A 16,185-nucleotide genomic window follows, 5' to 3' on the forward strand; every position below is an offset into this window, starting at 1 on the left:
CTCGGCTCCGTTTGGTTTTTCAGCTCAAACGAAAAACTTCAGCTCACAGAGAAACTCAATGGGAAGGTGAACGCCAAACATGAAGCTCCGGTGAAAAACCCACAAAGTGTTCGGAATAAGCCGTCAGGACACCGCAGGATCCAGCCGTAAGCTTTTTCCCATCGAAAACAGTAAGTTAACCGAAGTTTCAGAGAACTTTTTGTTGGTTTTTAAGGAGGGTTACTGTTAACGGTTTGTTTGTCCAGGCTTCGCTGGAGTGCTAGCCTGACGTTAATTGTCTCTAACTAAGGACGCAGTACCCTTTGTTAGCCTTGTAATTGCGCGTATCGTAGCTTGATGTGATGTGTTTGTGTTAGCTAACCCACTAACAGAAAACTCTCTTCTCATTATTCGTTACTATTTTTTGTGTTAATTTAATTACTTGCTTTTATGGATATTTGACAATACAGTTTGTTCGGAGACGCAGTGATTTGTTATATTACTTTCATGCTGACGTTCCCTGTTAAAACCTTCCATAGATAGATAACATAACATTGGTTTTATTTTTGTGTTTTATGTTATAATATGAACACTACTCATACCAAATGCCATTCTCCAGAGAAATGTGAAAAGGAAGAAGATGCGTGAAGGTAATTTGTCTTCGAATGTGCACCTTTTAATGGCAGCAAGGTGCTTTTTTGTGATGTGCTGAATTATGCCAGAATTAGTACAATGGGACGCAAAAGTTTGGTGAAACAAGATTCTGTAACTGACTATTTCATGAAGTTGAAAACGAACTCACCTCCATGTGGCATAAAGTTGCTGACACAACTTGATCTTCCAACATCTAAAGCAACAGTATTTCATTATTTATTTTCATGTACAATGTTTGAATATTAAAGGTTAGAAACCCCATGCAAAACTTTCTAATCTTAACTTTTAGCAGTTAACGAGATCTGTGGTGGTCAAGTTGAGGTTTGAAAGGCCAGGATGAAGCTTTTAGAAAACTGCATGTTGCTGGAAAGGCACATTTAAAACCCCAGTTGGACTATAAAACTTAAGAAAGATTTAGCGGACACCTGCAGAAGATGGAAGAGTCGCCATGAAAAAAACTTTTCTCTCATCTTCGCCATAAAATTCAGCATGATAACACTGCAAGTGAGCTAGAAATCCTTGTTCAAACAACATACAACCAAACTTAATATGAAAACTCCTCATGAACCGGTAAAATTGAAATGGAACTCTTTATTTTACCACAACGGGCAAAGGTCTGTTTGGTTTTTTGGTCCGTCTGTCTCTCCTGGTCTTCCGACCTCGACGTCAAAAGAACGGCACATGCAAGAGGAGTAAAGGATTTTAATGGAAAACTGGGTAAAAATTCCCCCCAAAACAAAACGACCTCACTGAAGAGTTCACATGCTGTAATATTTTCCAAAGGGTTCTCCTTCCAGAGGACTTGCCATGCGGGGCGCACAAACTTTTAGTTTGAGGTCCTTTTATTTTGCAGCTGTTCAAGTATTTGTTTAAAATATCAAGTGTTTCATCTTTTAATTCTACGCCTTTTTAGAAATAAGGATCACTGTCATGTCTCTGCAGTCAGACTCAGTTTGGAACCATTTAGAGTAGAGGAGAAACGTTAAAGCTGCTTCTGGTCCATTGTTGCCTTCTTTCATTATCAGTCTCGGACTTGTGCAGCTTTTTGTTTGGGTGAACCTCTGCAGCATGCGTTTTGTTCCGGAAAAGCCTCCCTCCTGACGCACTGCCTGACCTGCTGGCAGCCCTCCTCTCTGCGTACCTCTGGTGTCTCTGCTTCCAGGCAGGGAGCGGAAAGCATAACAAAGGATTTTATTTCCATCTCTGGCAATAATCATGTCTCTACCCTGGCCACACTCGCCCGTCTCATTTTCACAGGCAAATAATTGTTCTAAAATATATTTAGATTAAACCTCCAGGTAGCTGTCGTATAGTTTCTTCAAGCAACAGGAAATTGTTGCTAAATCAAGTTTAGCATTACACTTGGTTCACTGCTTTCTTGTTTCCAGACTTCCACATGTCCAAAGAAAAATAAATGACAGGCGCCTCTCTATCTCAGACACCTATTTTCTGACATTTGCATTCTTAGAATTCTTGGTACACGACTCAAGCCTCGGTGCATGTTGAAAGAAGGGAGTGTCACGTTTATTCCACGTGATTTATTGGGATGTTTACATGCCTCTGAAATTGAATTAAAATATTAACTAAATCCAAAACAGTTGTTTCAAATTAACAGAGCTACAGCCTTATTTTCCACATATGATTTGTTTAATTTCTTATCTGAGTGGAGGAAAGTTAGTGACAAAAATTAATAGAATGGCTCCTGAGATGTTAGGACTGGGATTACAGGAAAATAGCAGTTTCTGGGTAGGAAGACGTTTCTCCACAATGTGCCAGGAAACGCTTCCTGACAGGACTGAGTGACGGTCTTCCTGATTGCGGGGATGCCTCCGTTTCAGTCCTGTTTATTGTTTCAACTCATTCATGGCAGACACATGGTTAGAGCTTCAGTATTTAACTTTTTCTTTTGAGTTATGACTTAACACATCATGTTTAGGGCTTCTTCTGTGGTAAGTTCTTGATAACAAAAGCACAGAAATCTAGTTTTTCTTGGCTGGCTGAGATCTCTCACTCATTTCCTCCAGCTCCTTACATTTTTTTCTTTCTTCTTCTTCCCCCTCCCATAATGTGATTTCTGCTTCTGTAGTTGGGGCCACTTGGAAAAACTGTAATAACTTCGGATCAGTGTTGCGGCGCTACCATGTGAGTCCCTGAAAGACAAAGGCTTGTTTGTGCGGCGTGTCAGAGTGGCCACTGCTGTTGCAGAGAGAAATATAGCTCAGTTTGAAGTCTGAGCTGTCGTTTCTGTCAAACAAGCCGACCTCACAGCAGTCCAGACTAAAAGTCCAGAGGACCATCTCTCAGGGGGGAGGGTAAACAAAGGCAGAGTGTTTGACAGGCGCTTTGCTTTAACACAGCATTGGCTTCCATAAGTTAATTTCACATTTCATATATCGTCACCTTAGACTCGTAGTGTTATCGTCTCCCTAAGACTATGCAGTGCAAATATCTATTGCAATAAGACTATACGGTATGAGGAACTTTAGAAATGTTAGTGCGAACGACTCTCAATGTCATCAGCTGTATATTCAGCCAAGCAGTGTTGACTTTCACTGCAGTCTGAAGCAAAATGTTGAAAAGCCTGTCTGTCCCATCAACATAGTCTCAAAAAAAGCATTAAACAAGAATACCTGCCAGCATTCGGCTTGAAAAGCTGGATATATGACTTGGATACATGTGGATTTCCATCTGTACACATTTGACCACTTACCTCAATTTGTGAAATCCTAAAAGCCACTTCTCACTTGACTTTTGTTCAGCCATACTTTTGCAACCTTTAAACCGCATACCATATTCTTAGTTCAGTTTAATCTGCATCGTCTTGTTGGTATAAAGGATGTCTTTGTATGAAAAAGACAAATGTAGCCATCTGTCTGAAAAATGATGCCAATATGGAGGTGTTGTAAAACCTGAACTCTGTCTAAAGACCAGCAGGGGGCAGTTGCTAAATTAAATGTGGAAAACTAACTCCAACGCCCACTTGAACTGTTCCTTCTTGGGTTTATGCACTTATTTACCAGTTTCACATCTTATCTGATGGCGCACAATATGCATTTGGTAAATTGTGATTCAATTTTGAGTAAGATGGACAAGGAAAGCGTTGGGACGGGATCTTCAATTCTGATCACTTTTGGACGTTGAGTTACAAAAGCTGGCAACGGCAAAAGAGATTAGCTTCAAAACCTTTAAGTCTGCAAACCACTGGGAGTCTACATCCTATTTCAGACTAACTTGTACTAACACTGCGCTGCAATATGACCTTTTCCAAACTCTCACTGCTGCTTGTGGTCGCATTGATTTACTACAAATGATGCCGCCATTCCTAATGTACCAAGCCAGTCTGAAACTGAACTGCACATCTGCACCACAGCTGGAAGTAGGTTATTGAAGCAAGAGGCACCGGTCGGCGTAGGCGTGTGAGTGTTGTGTATGGTCAAGTAATCTCGGCCCATTTTCTTTTCAGATGCATGACTCCCCCTCCGTATCTGTTTCAGTCCATCTGGTTGATGTTAAAAGCACCACGCAGCAGTAGAAAGCTCCAGTTTGATTCTCAGACAGTTTTATCTTTGTGTAGAATTGAGCATTACTCGTTTTAGATTTAGTTAGACCGCTTTAATTTCTTTTTCAATTGGCTTGTTTTAATGTTGGCAGCAGAACGTTCTGTGGTTTTAGGCTTTTCAGCCACCTGTTGTTGTGTATTCACTATGATGATTTATTTCCACAAATCCTTACTTGAACGCAGTTTATTCTTTTGCTTTGTAATATGAGCATATTCGTAGTACAGAATAACCCAAAGTTTGTCAGTCTTGGGGGGGAGCTGGTGTTTGACCACGCATTTTATTTTTTATTTCCCACAATCCACCATTCATGCAGGGATTGGGACCAGGTGTGCAGTAGTGACCCCGGTTTGTTTTCATTCTTGACACATTTCATGCTGCCAGTTTTCAAGTGAGAAGAGGAAAAGACTCTGAATGCCTTCCAGGAGAAACCGCCTGAAAATGTGCCTCTTCAGCCCATTTTGAAACCTCACGTCACCCATTTATGACGGCAGGCTTTTTACTCCACGTTTGACTGTGCAAATCACTTAGTTTCTGATGTAGTCGGGGTTTATCTCGGCCAGCTTTTCCTCGACAGTTGATCCCAAACAAGTTTGTTTAATCTAAATTTGTACATTTGTTTGAACCGTTTTTCATCAAGACAGATGACACCTCTGGTGGTGTGGGGAGTATTTACAGAAGCAGGATGCAGCATGTGTGACAAAACAAACGGTAAACAATGGAGCTCTGTCACAGAGGAATAAGATATTTCAGACTCTGGCTACACATACAATACTTGTTAGTAGGATCAGTTCTTTGCTGACATAACAGAATATCACCATCTCCTGCTTCACTTGGCATCTATTGTGTAATATTAGTGTCTTGTTTGTTGTTCCTTTCATGGATCAGTTTAAATGTCTTGACACAATACAGTCCTCAGGAGATTTAGAGAAGAGTGGAGGGAAGGAGGTCAAAAAGGCCAGCTGGGATGTCAGTACCACCCATTAGCGTTAAGTTTGGAGGAGAACTAACCTACTCAGGAATGTGTGTGTTGCTCACTCCTCCACTCCCCGAAGGGCGCCTGCACTGTGTCTTCAGTCATTGTTGCTCCATATGGACCCTTGTTCACGTGGCCAAAGAGCTGGGCTCTCCTATCTGGGCATCTCTCTAGAGGTTTAGGTCAGAAAATTCTTTCACGGATGACCTGAATCGTCACTCATATGAAAGCGAGGGGAAAATCACGCTGGGTAGCATTTTAAAGGGTCTGGTTTTATAAGCCTGAAGAATGAACAGAGCAATTTCAGTGGAAAGTTTCAGTGCGATGTTCTGCTACATAGATAAGTACTCATTAAAATTCAGTTTCCTCAGATAATCTCCCAAAATGACCTTTACTGACGTGCATTAAGATGTACTGTTTGCAGAGCACTGAGGGGGATTTCTCGTGAAACTTACAATTCCCCATTTAATGTGGCTTTTATCAGAAGACGGCATAGAAATGAGCAGCTGGATTTATTTTTACATAAAATTTATATTTAATCTTTTCTGTTTGTTTGGTCAAACTGGAGCCAAAAGACTGGAAAGGGGAAAGTTGACAGGAGCATACTGTAAAGTGGCAGCCACTGTAGTTTCTAGCATTCACATCGCGAAAATATTTACATTTCCAGCAGAACTCATGACTTATTGTAGATGAGATGAGCTGTAGGCGTCTCCCACCGGGTTGAATAAGCAGCTGACTAAATACAGCTTCCACCCTGGTGAGAGTGACTGATAGTTTCCCATCAAATTACGGAAATACCTGTGGAGGAAAACATGCCAGTAAGATGTGCGTCTGTGGTGCTCCTCTGACCTCAGTCCTCATGGGGACTTTAAAGTGTAATTGAAGAGCAGGTTGTTTTTGTTTTTAAACGCTCTCATTGGCCAGTATTTTCTTTGCTTTAGAATAGTGCAGATAAAGAGCACTGTATGATATTTTGGAGGAGATTAACACCCCTTTGTGGCAACTGTTGTTGAAATATGGCTGTGAAGCACTGAAGTCTTTGTTTTAACAGCAGAGATCAGCTCACATATTGAGGTCATTAGTTTAATTACTCTCCTAATGCCCATTTCTTACCCCACTGGATGCAACACTGTGACCCCACAGAGGGAGGAAATGAAGCAAAGCCCGTGGTCCCCACCTCCCCTCCTCCCTCCTCCCTCCCGTACCATGGGATGTCTGAACAAGCAGTGCCTCTGTTTTAATGCTGTTAGCTCTCCACATACTGTACACTGTCTCCAGTTATTCAAATCAGATTTTGTTTAAAGTGATAAGTGACCAGAGCAAGTAATGGACAGACATGTGATAAGTGTTTGTTGTCAGTGGTCATGGGGATGCTGTCCAACTTTGTTGTGGAAGTTTTAGATGCCGAGCATGCCAACGGTACAAGGTCCGAGACCCCAGGGAGAATAGTACCATTATTTCAGATAGGGAATGCCCATGAGCACCCGTGACTGTCTGGGCGCCGGAAATAAGGCCTGCTGGGTAATAAGTCCAGGAGATCACTTTGTTTTTTGTCTCTGAGGCAGCCGATTTGTTCCTGCACAGACCGTGGGTTTAATTTAATACAGCACTCATTTGAAAGGAAGAATGAGACCTTGTACCATAAAGTAATAGGATTAGTAATGATGCATTGAGTTTTTTCTTTTTAATGGACATTTTAATGCTGGTGTTTTGTATTCTCAACAGAATTGACTCAGCGAGTTTACAAGATATCTTTTTTTTTTTTTTTTTTCATACAGTTCCAAAGACACGATGTGACCAATTTGCTTGTTTGTCTGCCTTCTTGTTCTAAGTGGCTCTTCTCTCCAGTTTTTTTTCCTTGGAGTGGTTCAAAACATACCTCTGATCAAGTTCCAGTCTTCCTTCTTTTTTTTTCCTTTTTATCACAGTTGACTTTGAGACTTTAGATGTAGATATCAGTCCTGGATGTACTGTACTGAAACAGTTATTAGAATTACGAGAGATTTTTACATTTCAATATTTTGTGGGAAAGCTTTTTTTTTTTTTTTTTTTTTTGGTTCAGTCTAAATTTCATTAATAAGGTTTGTGAGTTTAAAAAAACAAAAAAGAAATCTGTAGTTAAAACCATCTGGCTGCCTGTGAAGAACTGCACAGTTGTTGGCTTTGAGTAAGATCTTCTTTCTTTCTTGGCTCTGGCCAAGTCCTTTATGATTTAATTTTAGTTTACTCACTCATTTCTTTCTTTTAAAACAAAATTCTTTTCCTCTTTCAGATTCACTGAGCACGAAAATGATGTCTGATGCCAGTGAGATGTTGGCAGCAGCCTTGGAGCAAATGGATGGGATCATAGCAGGTAACCACCAAACACTCGGGACTGTAAAAGCTGGCTGTGGCTCTTATTTAAGAAGGCAAAGCGTGCTGCTGGGTCGAGTCACATCTGGAAATCATTAAATTGCAAAGTAGAAATACTACGTCCCGTGGACTGTTACACTTTGACCTCCTCCTCTCTCTTATCTGCACTTAATGCTGTCCTGAAAGTGCAGAAACGTTTTGAATACAGTTGAAACTGCTTCTAAATCCCTGCCTCTACCTGTCATCACTGGATTAGAGATTAGAGAAAGTTTCCGTTGTCCCTGCGATGATGGAAACTAATGATTATTCAAGCTCTGTGAGTCTGGAATACAAACTTGTGCTCTGGAGCTTTTGGCTGCTCTCTGTATACTTGCTGCAGCAGATGAGCAGCCCAGGCTTCAGTGTTAGTCCCCACTTTCCACTGATGTGTGTAATTATAGCACTGACCTTTCCAATGGGAGCAAGGAGAACGATCACATGTCATCCACTAGCCCACCCCCCCGTTTCCGCAGAAACCACAGCCATCATCAAGCCCCATTCCCTTGCTACTGTAGGGAAGCCACGATTGTCTGACTATATTAATTTATTCAGCTCCATCTTTATTAATGTGGGACGCCTTCGTTATGGCTGACATTTAAGACAGATGACAGATGGTACAGAGTAGGCTGAAACATCATGCGATTCTAGTTCAGTCAGCATGCTGCTGCTTGAAATTCAAAGATAGAACTGAAATATTGTTTCCATAGTTACAGAAAGACATTTGTCAGTATTTGCTCTTACTGATTTTGATGGACACTTGTTAAGTATATTTACAGGCTGAGGTGGAGAGTGTATCCGTAAGTAATTGGAGTGATTGTAGTGCTTGTGCTGTAATTTTTGGTGAAATGGCTACTGGAGTAAGAATAATAAAACAATCTGAGCTACATTAATAAGTGGTGGTCTCAAAAATCCCATATTATGCTTTTAGTGTTAGTAGTTAGTCTTGCTTAGATTAATTTCTTCTCTTTTGGTCAGGAAGTTGTTGCTGTCACTTTCAGAGCCTTCGCATGAGAAGTTACTGTCTCTAAATGTGTTTCTGTAAAGGAAACGGTGAGCTGTGCTCTGTCTTGAATCTCAAACTGCAGCATCCTTATTTAAAATTGACGTGTGCATCCAGGTCTTGTATTGCTACTGATGCTGAGCCTGTGCTGAAACATACCGCCGAGTAAATTCACCTGGGACTGAAAGGGGATTAAATGCGTTCACATTGGACTGAAAAGCCAAATGTTAGCAGGGGTTCATGGTTTATTTAACAGTGTAAAAAGGGTTGTAGTTCAAATGCAGCTTTGCCCCTTTCAGGAAGTATTCACTGACTGACTGACAGAGAAGACCAGCCAACACAGACATGCAGAAGACATTCAGTTGTTTCTGATGTTCTCTCTGAGTGACCGTGTTTTAGGTGAATTTAACCTTTTTTATCAGACAACTTTCACAATAACAAAATCTTAGTTTAAACTGTGCAGACCTGCAGCCTTGAAAATGACTTTAAATTACTGTAAACTGGCCTGATGCGGTGTTGCCCTTCAGTCAGGGCTTTGAGGCTTTCGATGGCTGGATGACCACTACTCCTTGATCCCTAAAACAAAATGGTACCTTCCGAATGCAAAATGGAGGGGTCGGGCCAAGGGGAGGAATTGGGATTAAGCCTCACTGTTTATGGTTTAGTGGTGTCTAGTTACTGTGAGAGCATCTGCATCAGTTGCTCATTTGAAAACTGCTGAGAGCAACTACAACGATGGAAGTATTTTCATACCACAGCTTCTGTCTGCTCCTTTAAAGCTGCAGCTGGATGAAGCTCAAAGGCAATCCATGGAAGTATGGTCCTTCCAGCCTGTGGAACACAACCGGAGGAGACTGGGCATTAAAATTCAAACACCAGTCGCACCATGCGGTACAAATCCAAACCAACATTAAACTCCAGAGAAAAACTCAGTTACACAAACACTTTATTTACACAAAGCTGTGCAAGAGTTTCCAGGCCGTCACAGTACATGTTGCTATGAACAATGACCTGTATATCTGAAGAGGTGTAATGTGCATAGATCACATGTCTGTAAAAGTGGAATGTTTGCATCTCTGAATGGTAATTAGCTGCTCTTTTTGGGGCCTCCTTGGTCTGAAATGATTTAAATTTGCGAGCCACTCAGATTTGCAGGGGGGAAAAGTATGTGACAACTCTCAGCTGAGATTAAAGATAACCAGCCTCATTTTTTATTTATTTTATTTCCTCCCAACTTCAAAGTCAAATCAGGCTGCATTTGTTGCTACTGACAGGAAGTTCTCATCAGTAGCCAAAAGTTCACATTAAAGTAAAAAAATAACTGTGCCAATAATACTTTACTTGCAGTCTGTTATGTTTTATATCCCCAATAGGAAATCAGACTATGAATTGATGTTATTTGATTATTTTTTTCTGGTTGGAAGCTGGAAATTCTGATTTGCAATTTGTCTTGAACGCACCACCCTCTTGTAGTAATTCCCTCTGTGACAGAGAAGTGATTCTGTGAGTTTTGAACGGAGCTTCCTGCCAGTCCCTGCTTCACTTCAGCCTTCCTGTCTATCTTGCTGTGTTTTAATGACCTGCGTCATCGAGTTGCTGTGAATTCGTAGACTTAAAAGGATCAGGTGTGATGTTTCTCTGCTGCATTTGGACCAAAGTGTTTTTACCTACATTTGTATTAAGACCTCAGAAAAGTGTAAACTTGCAAAAAAAAAATGAGTTAATGTATCTTTTTAATGGTAAAATAAGACATATTTACAAAGGCTTTACATACATGACAGCCTTTTCTACCGTATAACCACCAAGTCTGTGCTTCTTAAACTATAAACACATTTGTGAAGAGATGAAAATTTACAGTTTTGGCTCCTCATCATGCTGACTCCCCTCCCACAGATTAAAGCCAAATGTAGCCATGGTCATAAATCCTTTATTCATACCATGCCATTTACAGTATAAGAGCTAAACACATTTGATTTTCATTTTGGGTTTCATACCATTCTCATTAGGTATTTTCTGTCATAACATTTCCTTTTATTTATAATTTATATGAAATTAATTATTGTGAAACGAACTCCCTTCTTTTGCCTTTCCCCCAGGCTCCAAGGCCATCGATTACTCCAACGGGCTTTTTGACTGCCAGTCTCCCACATCGCCTTTTTTGGGTGGCCTTCGGGTGCTGCACTTACTGGAGGACCTGCGAGCAGCGTTGGAGCTCATGGACAACGAGGAGAGGGACAACCTGCGCTGCCAGATCCCCGATTCCACCGCAGAGGGGCTGGTGGAGTGGCTGCAGGGACGAATGGTAAAAGAAATCTGTTGGGTGTTTTTTAAGCCTTCTGTGGTAAATGTGAAGCTCCTTAGATGTAAACTTTAATTTCCAAGTTTGCTATTACACTTTAAATGATGCATCTTTGCCCTTTCTGCAGGTCTTTACACTTGTCAATAAAGAAGCTTTTGTCGATCTCAATATATATCGTCTGGATCCAAAAAGAGATTTCAGACTCTTCGACCATTTGTATGGATTTTTTTATTTTTGTAGCTGTTTGAGCACACGAGAAGTTTGTGGAAGTGACCAGTCGCTGAGTTCCAACAGGCTACTCGTTCAGATTGATCAGTAAATACCTGACACAAGTGTATTTGTGGAAACAACCAGAGCTACTTTTTTCCCCTCATTGCTTTAATGGGTTAAACTGAAGTAAAGTGTAACTTGAGCTGCGGTTCTCACAGCAGACGGACCCTGCAGAGACAGTGTGGAGGAGTAATGATGATGAATGTGTCTTAGAGAGATGAACTCATCTGCACTTTCTAACCATCTGACTCAAGTTCATCCAAACTGCTTCCTGAAGCTATTAGACTTCAGTCCATTTCCTTTGGATGCAAATTCCTTTGTTTGCAGAAAAGAATCTGATCCACCCACGACAGATGAGTAGATGTTGGATGGATGTTTTTTGTACTTTACAGATAAAAATCACAGTAAAGGCAACAGAAAAGGATTCGGATATAAACAGGATGATTTCTAACAGGCTACACCTTTAATCCTTAAAGAGTATCTGTTTCAGAGTTGCTGCCATTTTTCAGTTGCATTCAAATGCTGTGAGTCTGGCTGGATGCTGCTTCACAGTACTGATGGACAGTGACCCAGAACGTACTGTGAAAGCAACCCGCAGGCAGCTTAAGGCAAAGAAAGGCATTTTTAAAGTCAGTTACCTGGACTCATTGTTTGTTTTTTTACTGAAGACAAAACTAAAGGCAGAGAGACCAAAAAATGAGCAGCAACTCAAAGGGGAACTTGGCATTTGGTCGTGCCCTTTGGTTTCCCACTTCAGGCAGTCACTGACTCCAAAAGATTTGCAACCAAGTATTAAGAATAGTTGTGTAATTTCTGTTTGTGCAACTACTTTAAGACTGTAATAAGTGGAGACCGTATTTAAAAAAATGTCTTAATTCCTAAACGAGTAACGTTCTATTTTTGTTAAACCTCTTGAATTGGAGCCGAGCGTCTGTATTGGAGCTGAACTGAACCACCCTCTGTGATGGTGTATAGTGGCAAAATTACATATTGTTCAAAGGACTGAGCTTGGCCGTGTATTCCAACCTGATAAGCAAAGGGGCTTTCCCTTCTTCTTTATCATGAAATTTCATCACAAAAGAAAACCAAAATAAACTGTTCAAAGCCTCCTTTCACTGACACAGAATGCAGATATTTCTTCAGACAACACAAATCATCGCACATTGTTTCTCGTTTCAGACAAACGTCCACAGCTCAGATTCTGTGTACCAAGAACGTCTCTCGCGACTGGAGAGTGACAAAGAGTGTCTCATTCTGCAGGTTTGTGTGCAGAACCCTCCGTCACAGCTACAAAACGAGCAATTGTTCTTGGATAAGCAATTAAGTATGAATTGTATAAATCTGCTCTTGTGCAATTAACTCTGACACAGAGGGTGTGTTTTTCAATTATTTTTTGTTTTACTGGAAAGCAACAGATGATTGCTTCTCAGTCTAAATGTCAAGCCACATTATCACCATTTAGAAAGTACTTTGAAGGTGGACGCATTGATGTTTTTATCACAAATTTCCACTCTGTGCGAGTGTGTGAAATTTTATGGCATTCTCCTTTAAGGATGTAACCTTTCCAACTTAAACAGCCATGTTTGGGATGTACTTGAAATAATCAATCGATATTAACTTAATTTTCTGAAGTCAGATGCTGAAAATAAATGGTCTAAATATTTATTTAGACCATTTATGTTCACCATTCTGTCCAAGAAATAGTTCTGCAACATCCCCTCTAAAACATGTTAAAGGGCAGCTGCGGCTCAGGAGGAACAGGCGGTCGTCCACCGATACGTAGATGCTGAGATCCACGCTGAACGCGCATCAGAATGTGTTCATCAGTGTGACTGTAGAAAAAGCATCGCTTGGCCTGTAACACTGTGCATGAAGAAATGTGTGAAGCTTTTGGTGGTCTACAAGACAAGAAAAGTACTTTCTGAATATTTGCTTTTGTGTAGTTCAAGCAGAACAGCTGCGTAATTTAGTTTAGTTCTGAAGATATATTAGAGAGCTGCTTTGGTTAACGTTTAGACCAAGATAGGTTGGCTGTTTTACTACATTATACCTACATTATAAAATAAAATAGTAGTTCTTACACATTACAATGAATTATATCACTATTGTCCAGGTGAGCGTTTTAACAGACCAGGTGGAGGTGCAAGGAGAAAAGATTCGGGATTTGGACAACAGTCTGGAGCATCATCGGGAGAAACTAAATGCCGCTGAGGAGCTTCTTCAACAGGTAAACGGTGGATATTCTGCAGTTTCAGATCTAGATCGCTCCGAATGCCGTTATTTGAGACAGTCGCCCCAGTAGAAAACGCGCTCCTCTCCTTTAAATGTGCCTTCACTAAGTGTGAGTGTTGCTGTTTAGGAGCTGTTGAGCCGGACCGCGCTGGAGACCCAGAAGCTGGAGTTGATGACTGAGGTTTCCAGCCTGAAGCTGAAGCTAACTGCTTTGGAGAGAGACCACAAGGGCAATGAGGTACCCCCCCCATCCAGAAAATGGTGTGGTTTTCTGTTGCACCTGCACCGTATGCGACTTTAATTCTTGGCAGCCACCCAGTCATTGTTTTTAAGTCACAAAGGTCCGTCTCACTCGGCTTGAGGACTCTGGTCTGTCATGTGGTGCTGGTTGAAATTCTCGAAGGGTTACAGAAAGCCTTTAAAACCCCCCCATGCTCCAGCAGCTGTTTCCTGCCAGAGTACCCCCACCCGCCCTACCTCCCCTCTGCAGAGTGGAACTTATAGTTCTCATGCTCAGTTTTATTACTCTGGACAGAAGATGTGGCATTTCCAGACACTAACAGCACAGTATATAGATTTTTCCTTCTCACTGAATATTTATTTTTCTTTCCATTAAAGCTTGAAATGAAATGGAAAAATATTCATGAAATGTTAATAGACTGTGACCTAGGTATTTGTTTAACCTTCAGCAAACTGATTGGTTTGAGGCACCGGGAGTTGGGCTGAGATTGTTCTCTACGATATCCAACAAAGTCAGGAGTTTGTTGTGTCTGTTCACATAATTCTGAGCAGGGAATCCCAAATGCATCCGACTTAAACAGACGCATCAGGATTAGTGCATAGTTTAGCTGAAAGATTTTAGCTTGAAATTCAAATCTCAATCACAGTCCTCTGAAAACCAAAAGTGATGTTTTAAAATATTCTACACAGTAATATTTAATGAATATATAGAAATGTACTGAATTTCAACTGTAATATCCTTTAAGTTGCCTCCAAAAGTGAGAAAAGTCCTGTTGACTTGGAAGTGAGACAGACAGCAGTTGGTACAGCATGACTTCCTGTGGCAGAACCAGCTGAATTAAATCAACTTTTGATGACCGTTTCAGGGCTTAGTTATCTCTCAGCTTTATCTCAACAGCTGTGGTTAAACCAAACAAATAAAAAAAATGGCTAACCTTGCTGTTCTCCGGCTGTATTGGAAACTACCGTCCATACTATGAATATGCACTGATATGGCCATTATGTGGGATATAGTGTGGTGTTCAGTTAGCAAGAACTTGCGCACTAATCCTGGGAAAAAGACTCTCCGCTGTAAATTTGGAGCTTATAAATAGTTGCTTTTGGGGATAAAAGCCATTTCACAGTAATTAAGTGTGGGATTCGTCTTCATGAGGGGATCGGCTTCTCAGATGGTCTTCAGAGGGACCTCGGTCTGAAAATAACGTGGATGCTTTAGGCAGGAATTCTCCCTGTTGCTCCCACACAGTCCCCACGTGTCTCCGGGGCAGCTTTGTCTGAGGGCTTAATGAGTAATTGGAGTTAATTCTTCCTCCTCAGGGTTTGTACCAGGAAGTGACGGAGCTGCGGTTCCGGCTGACAGACATAGAGAATGAAAGACTGCAGTGTGAGAAGAAACTCAAAAATACTAAAGTAAGTGTGTTGTTAACGTCCAGTTAGCATACACGTCAGCATCACATTTGACTGTAACACGGGATCTGAATTCCTCTCTGTCCTTTTCAAATGCGTCATCACATTAAAAAGCTTGTGATTTTCTTTTTCCCCTCATTTTCTCCGCTTATTATTCCCCTCACCTTCTTCATGTGGCTTCTGATCTCATCCCCGTTTCCTCTGACTTTAACATCTTTCTACAACACGCTAACCTGTCGAGCGTCCAAAGTGGAACTCTGAGCGCTTTCCTGGAGATGAGGTGAAGGTTTAATCTCCAACCTTTACTCTTCTTCTCTCTGGCCTTTAAGATCCCCTAAACCTGCTCCTTCTCCACTGCTGCACACTGCTTTCCAGACTGCCACCGCTCTGTAAGTGCTTCCATCAGTGCTGCTCACAGGACTTGTGATGTCATGTGTGTGTATTAAGTCCCTTTGATCCAGTTATGAAGCAACATGTCCACATCTCAGTTTGAGAAGTTTTAGAGTAGATGATTGTTTCTTGGTCTGCATGTTAACTGTTTTTTGGAGGATTGCTTTAGTGATTGACATACTAATTTCTTAAAAGAATAGGTTGACCTAACCAACTTACTGTTTTGACTGTACTCGGCATGTTGTCTCTGCCGACGTGAGGCTTTACTTCAGTGCTTTGGTTTCGATCTCCATGGTAACATCAGCAAGCAAATAGGCTTACTGTGACAATGTCAACATGCTGATGTTTATTAAACTAATAAAATCAATATTTTACCACACACTAGAATTAACATGTAACATCTCAGAAAATGAGTTAGAAATATTGCCTTGTCAGATTCATTAGGTGAGTTCTTACAGTCGGGCAGTGATTAACAGCTGTGCAAAGGTCTCCAATCCCTCCAAAGAGGTAACGATGGACAGCAACTACAGTGATGCCATTCAAAGTTGGGTGTAAAAAGTAACAGTTGGATACAAGCAAGGGCGTGGAATGTGAAGGTTGGGGGGGGACGCACATCGGAAACCTGACAGATGTTAAATATTTTTTGGATGGGACAAATGTGCCTGTATCCAATATTGAGGGGACACGTCCCCCCCGGTTCCTACGCCTATGGATGCAGGTATTCCATTTCCATAAGATAACGAGGGGGTCGGACTAGCAAATCCATTTCCAGTTTTCCAGAGCACGAATG

At 41.2% G+C, this 16,185-nt stretch overlaps 1 protein-coding gene across 5 annotated transcripts in view; it reads left to right on the forward strand.

The window, feature by feature from the left end:
* The window catches only part of ppfibp1a (PPFIA binding protein 1a), a 25,698-nt gene continuing 9,513 nt past the window's right edge, over positions 1–16,185 (forward strand). For 3 of the 5 annotated variants that reach the window (XR_011909978.1, XM_072377954.1, XM_072377956.1), the window contains exons 1-7: positions 2–146; positions 7,439–7,519; positions 10,654–10,859; positions 12,306–12,386; positions 13,240–13,353; positions 13,486–13,596; positions 14,916–15,008. Coding sequence is in view for 4 of the 5 variants with exons in the window: in XM_072377954.1 (XP_072234055.1) it covers positions 7,456–7,519; positions 10,654–10,859; positions 12,306–12,386; positions 13,240–13,353; positions 13,486–13,596; positions 14,916–15,008 (669 nt within the window). In the remaining variant the exon portion in view is untranslated. Of the gene's footprint in view, positions 171–7,438; positions 7,520–10,653; positions 10,860–12,305; positions 12,387–13,239; positions 13,354–13,485; positions 13,597–14,915; positions 15,009–16,185 lie in introns of all 5 variants that reach the window. The other 2 variants (XM_072377955.1, XM_072377957.1) reach the window with 2 other exon arrangements.

This window comes from Leuresthes tenuis, unplaced genomic scaffold, assembly GCF_036924035.1.
Source record: "Leuresthes tenuis unplaced genomic scaffold, fLeuTen1.0.hap1 SCAF_23, whole genome shotgun sequence".
Taxonomy (NCBI): domain Eukaryota; kingdom Metazoa; phylum Chordata; class Actinopteri; order Atheriniformes; family Atherinopsidae; genus Leuresthes; species Leuresthes tenuis.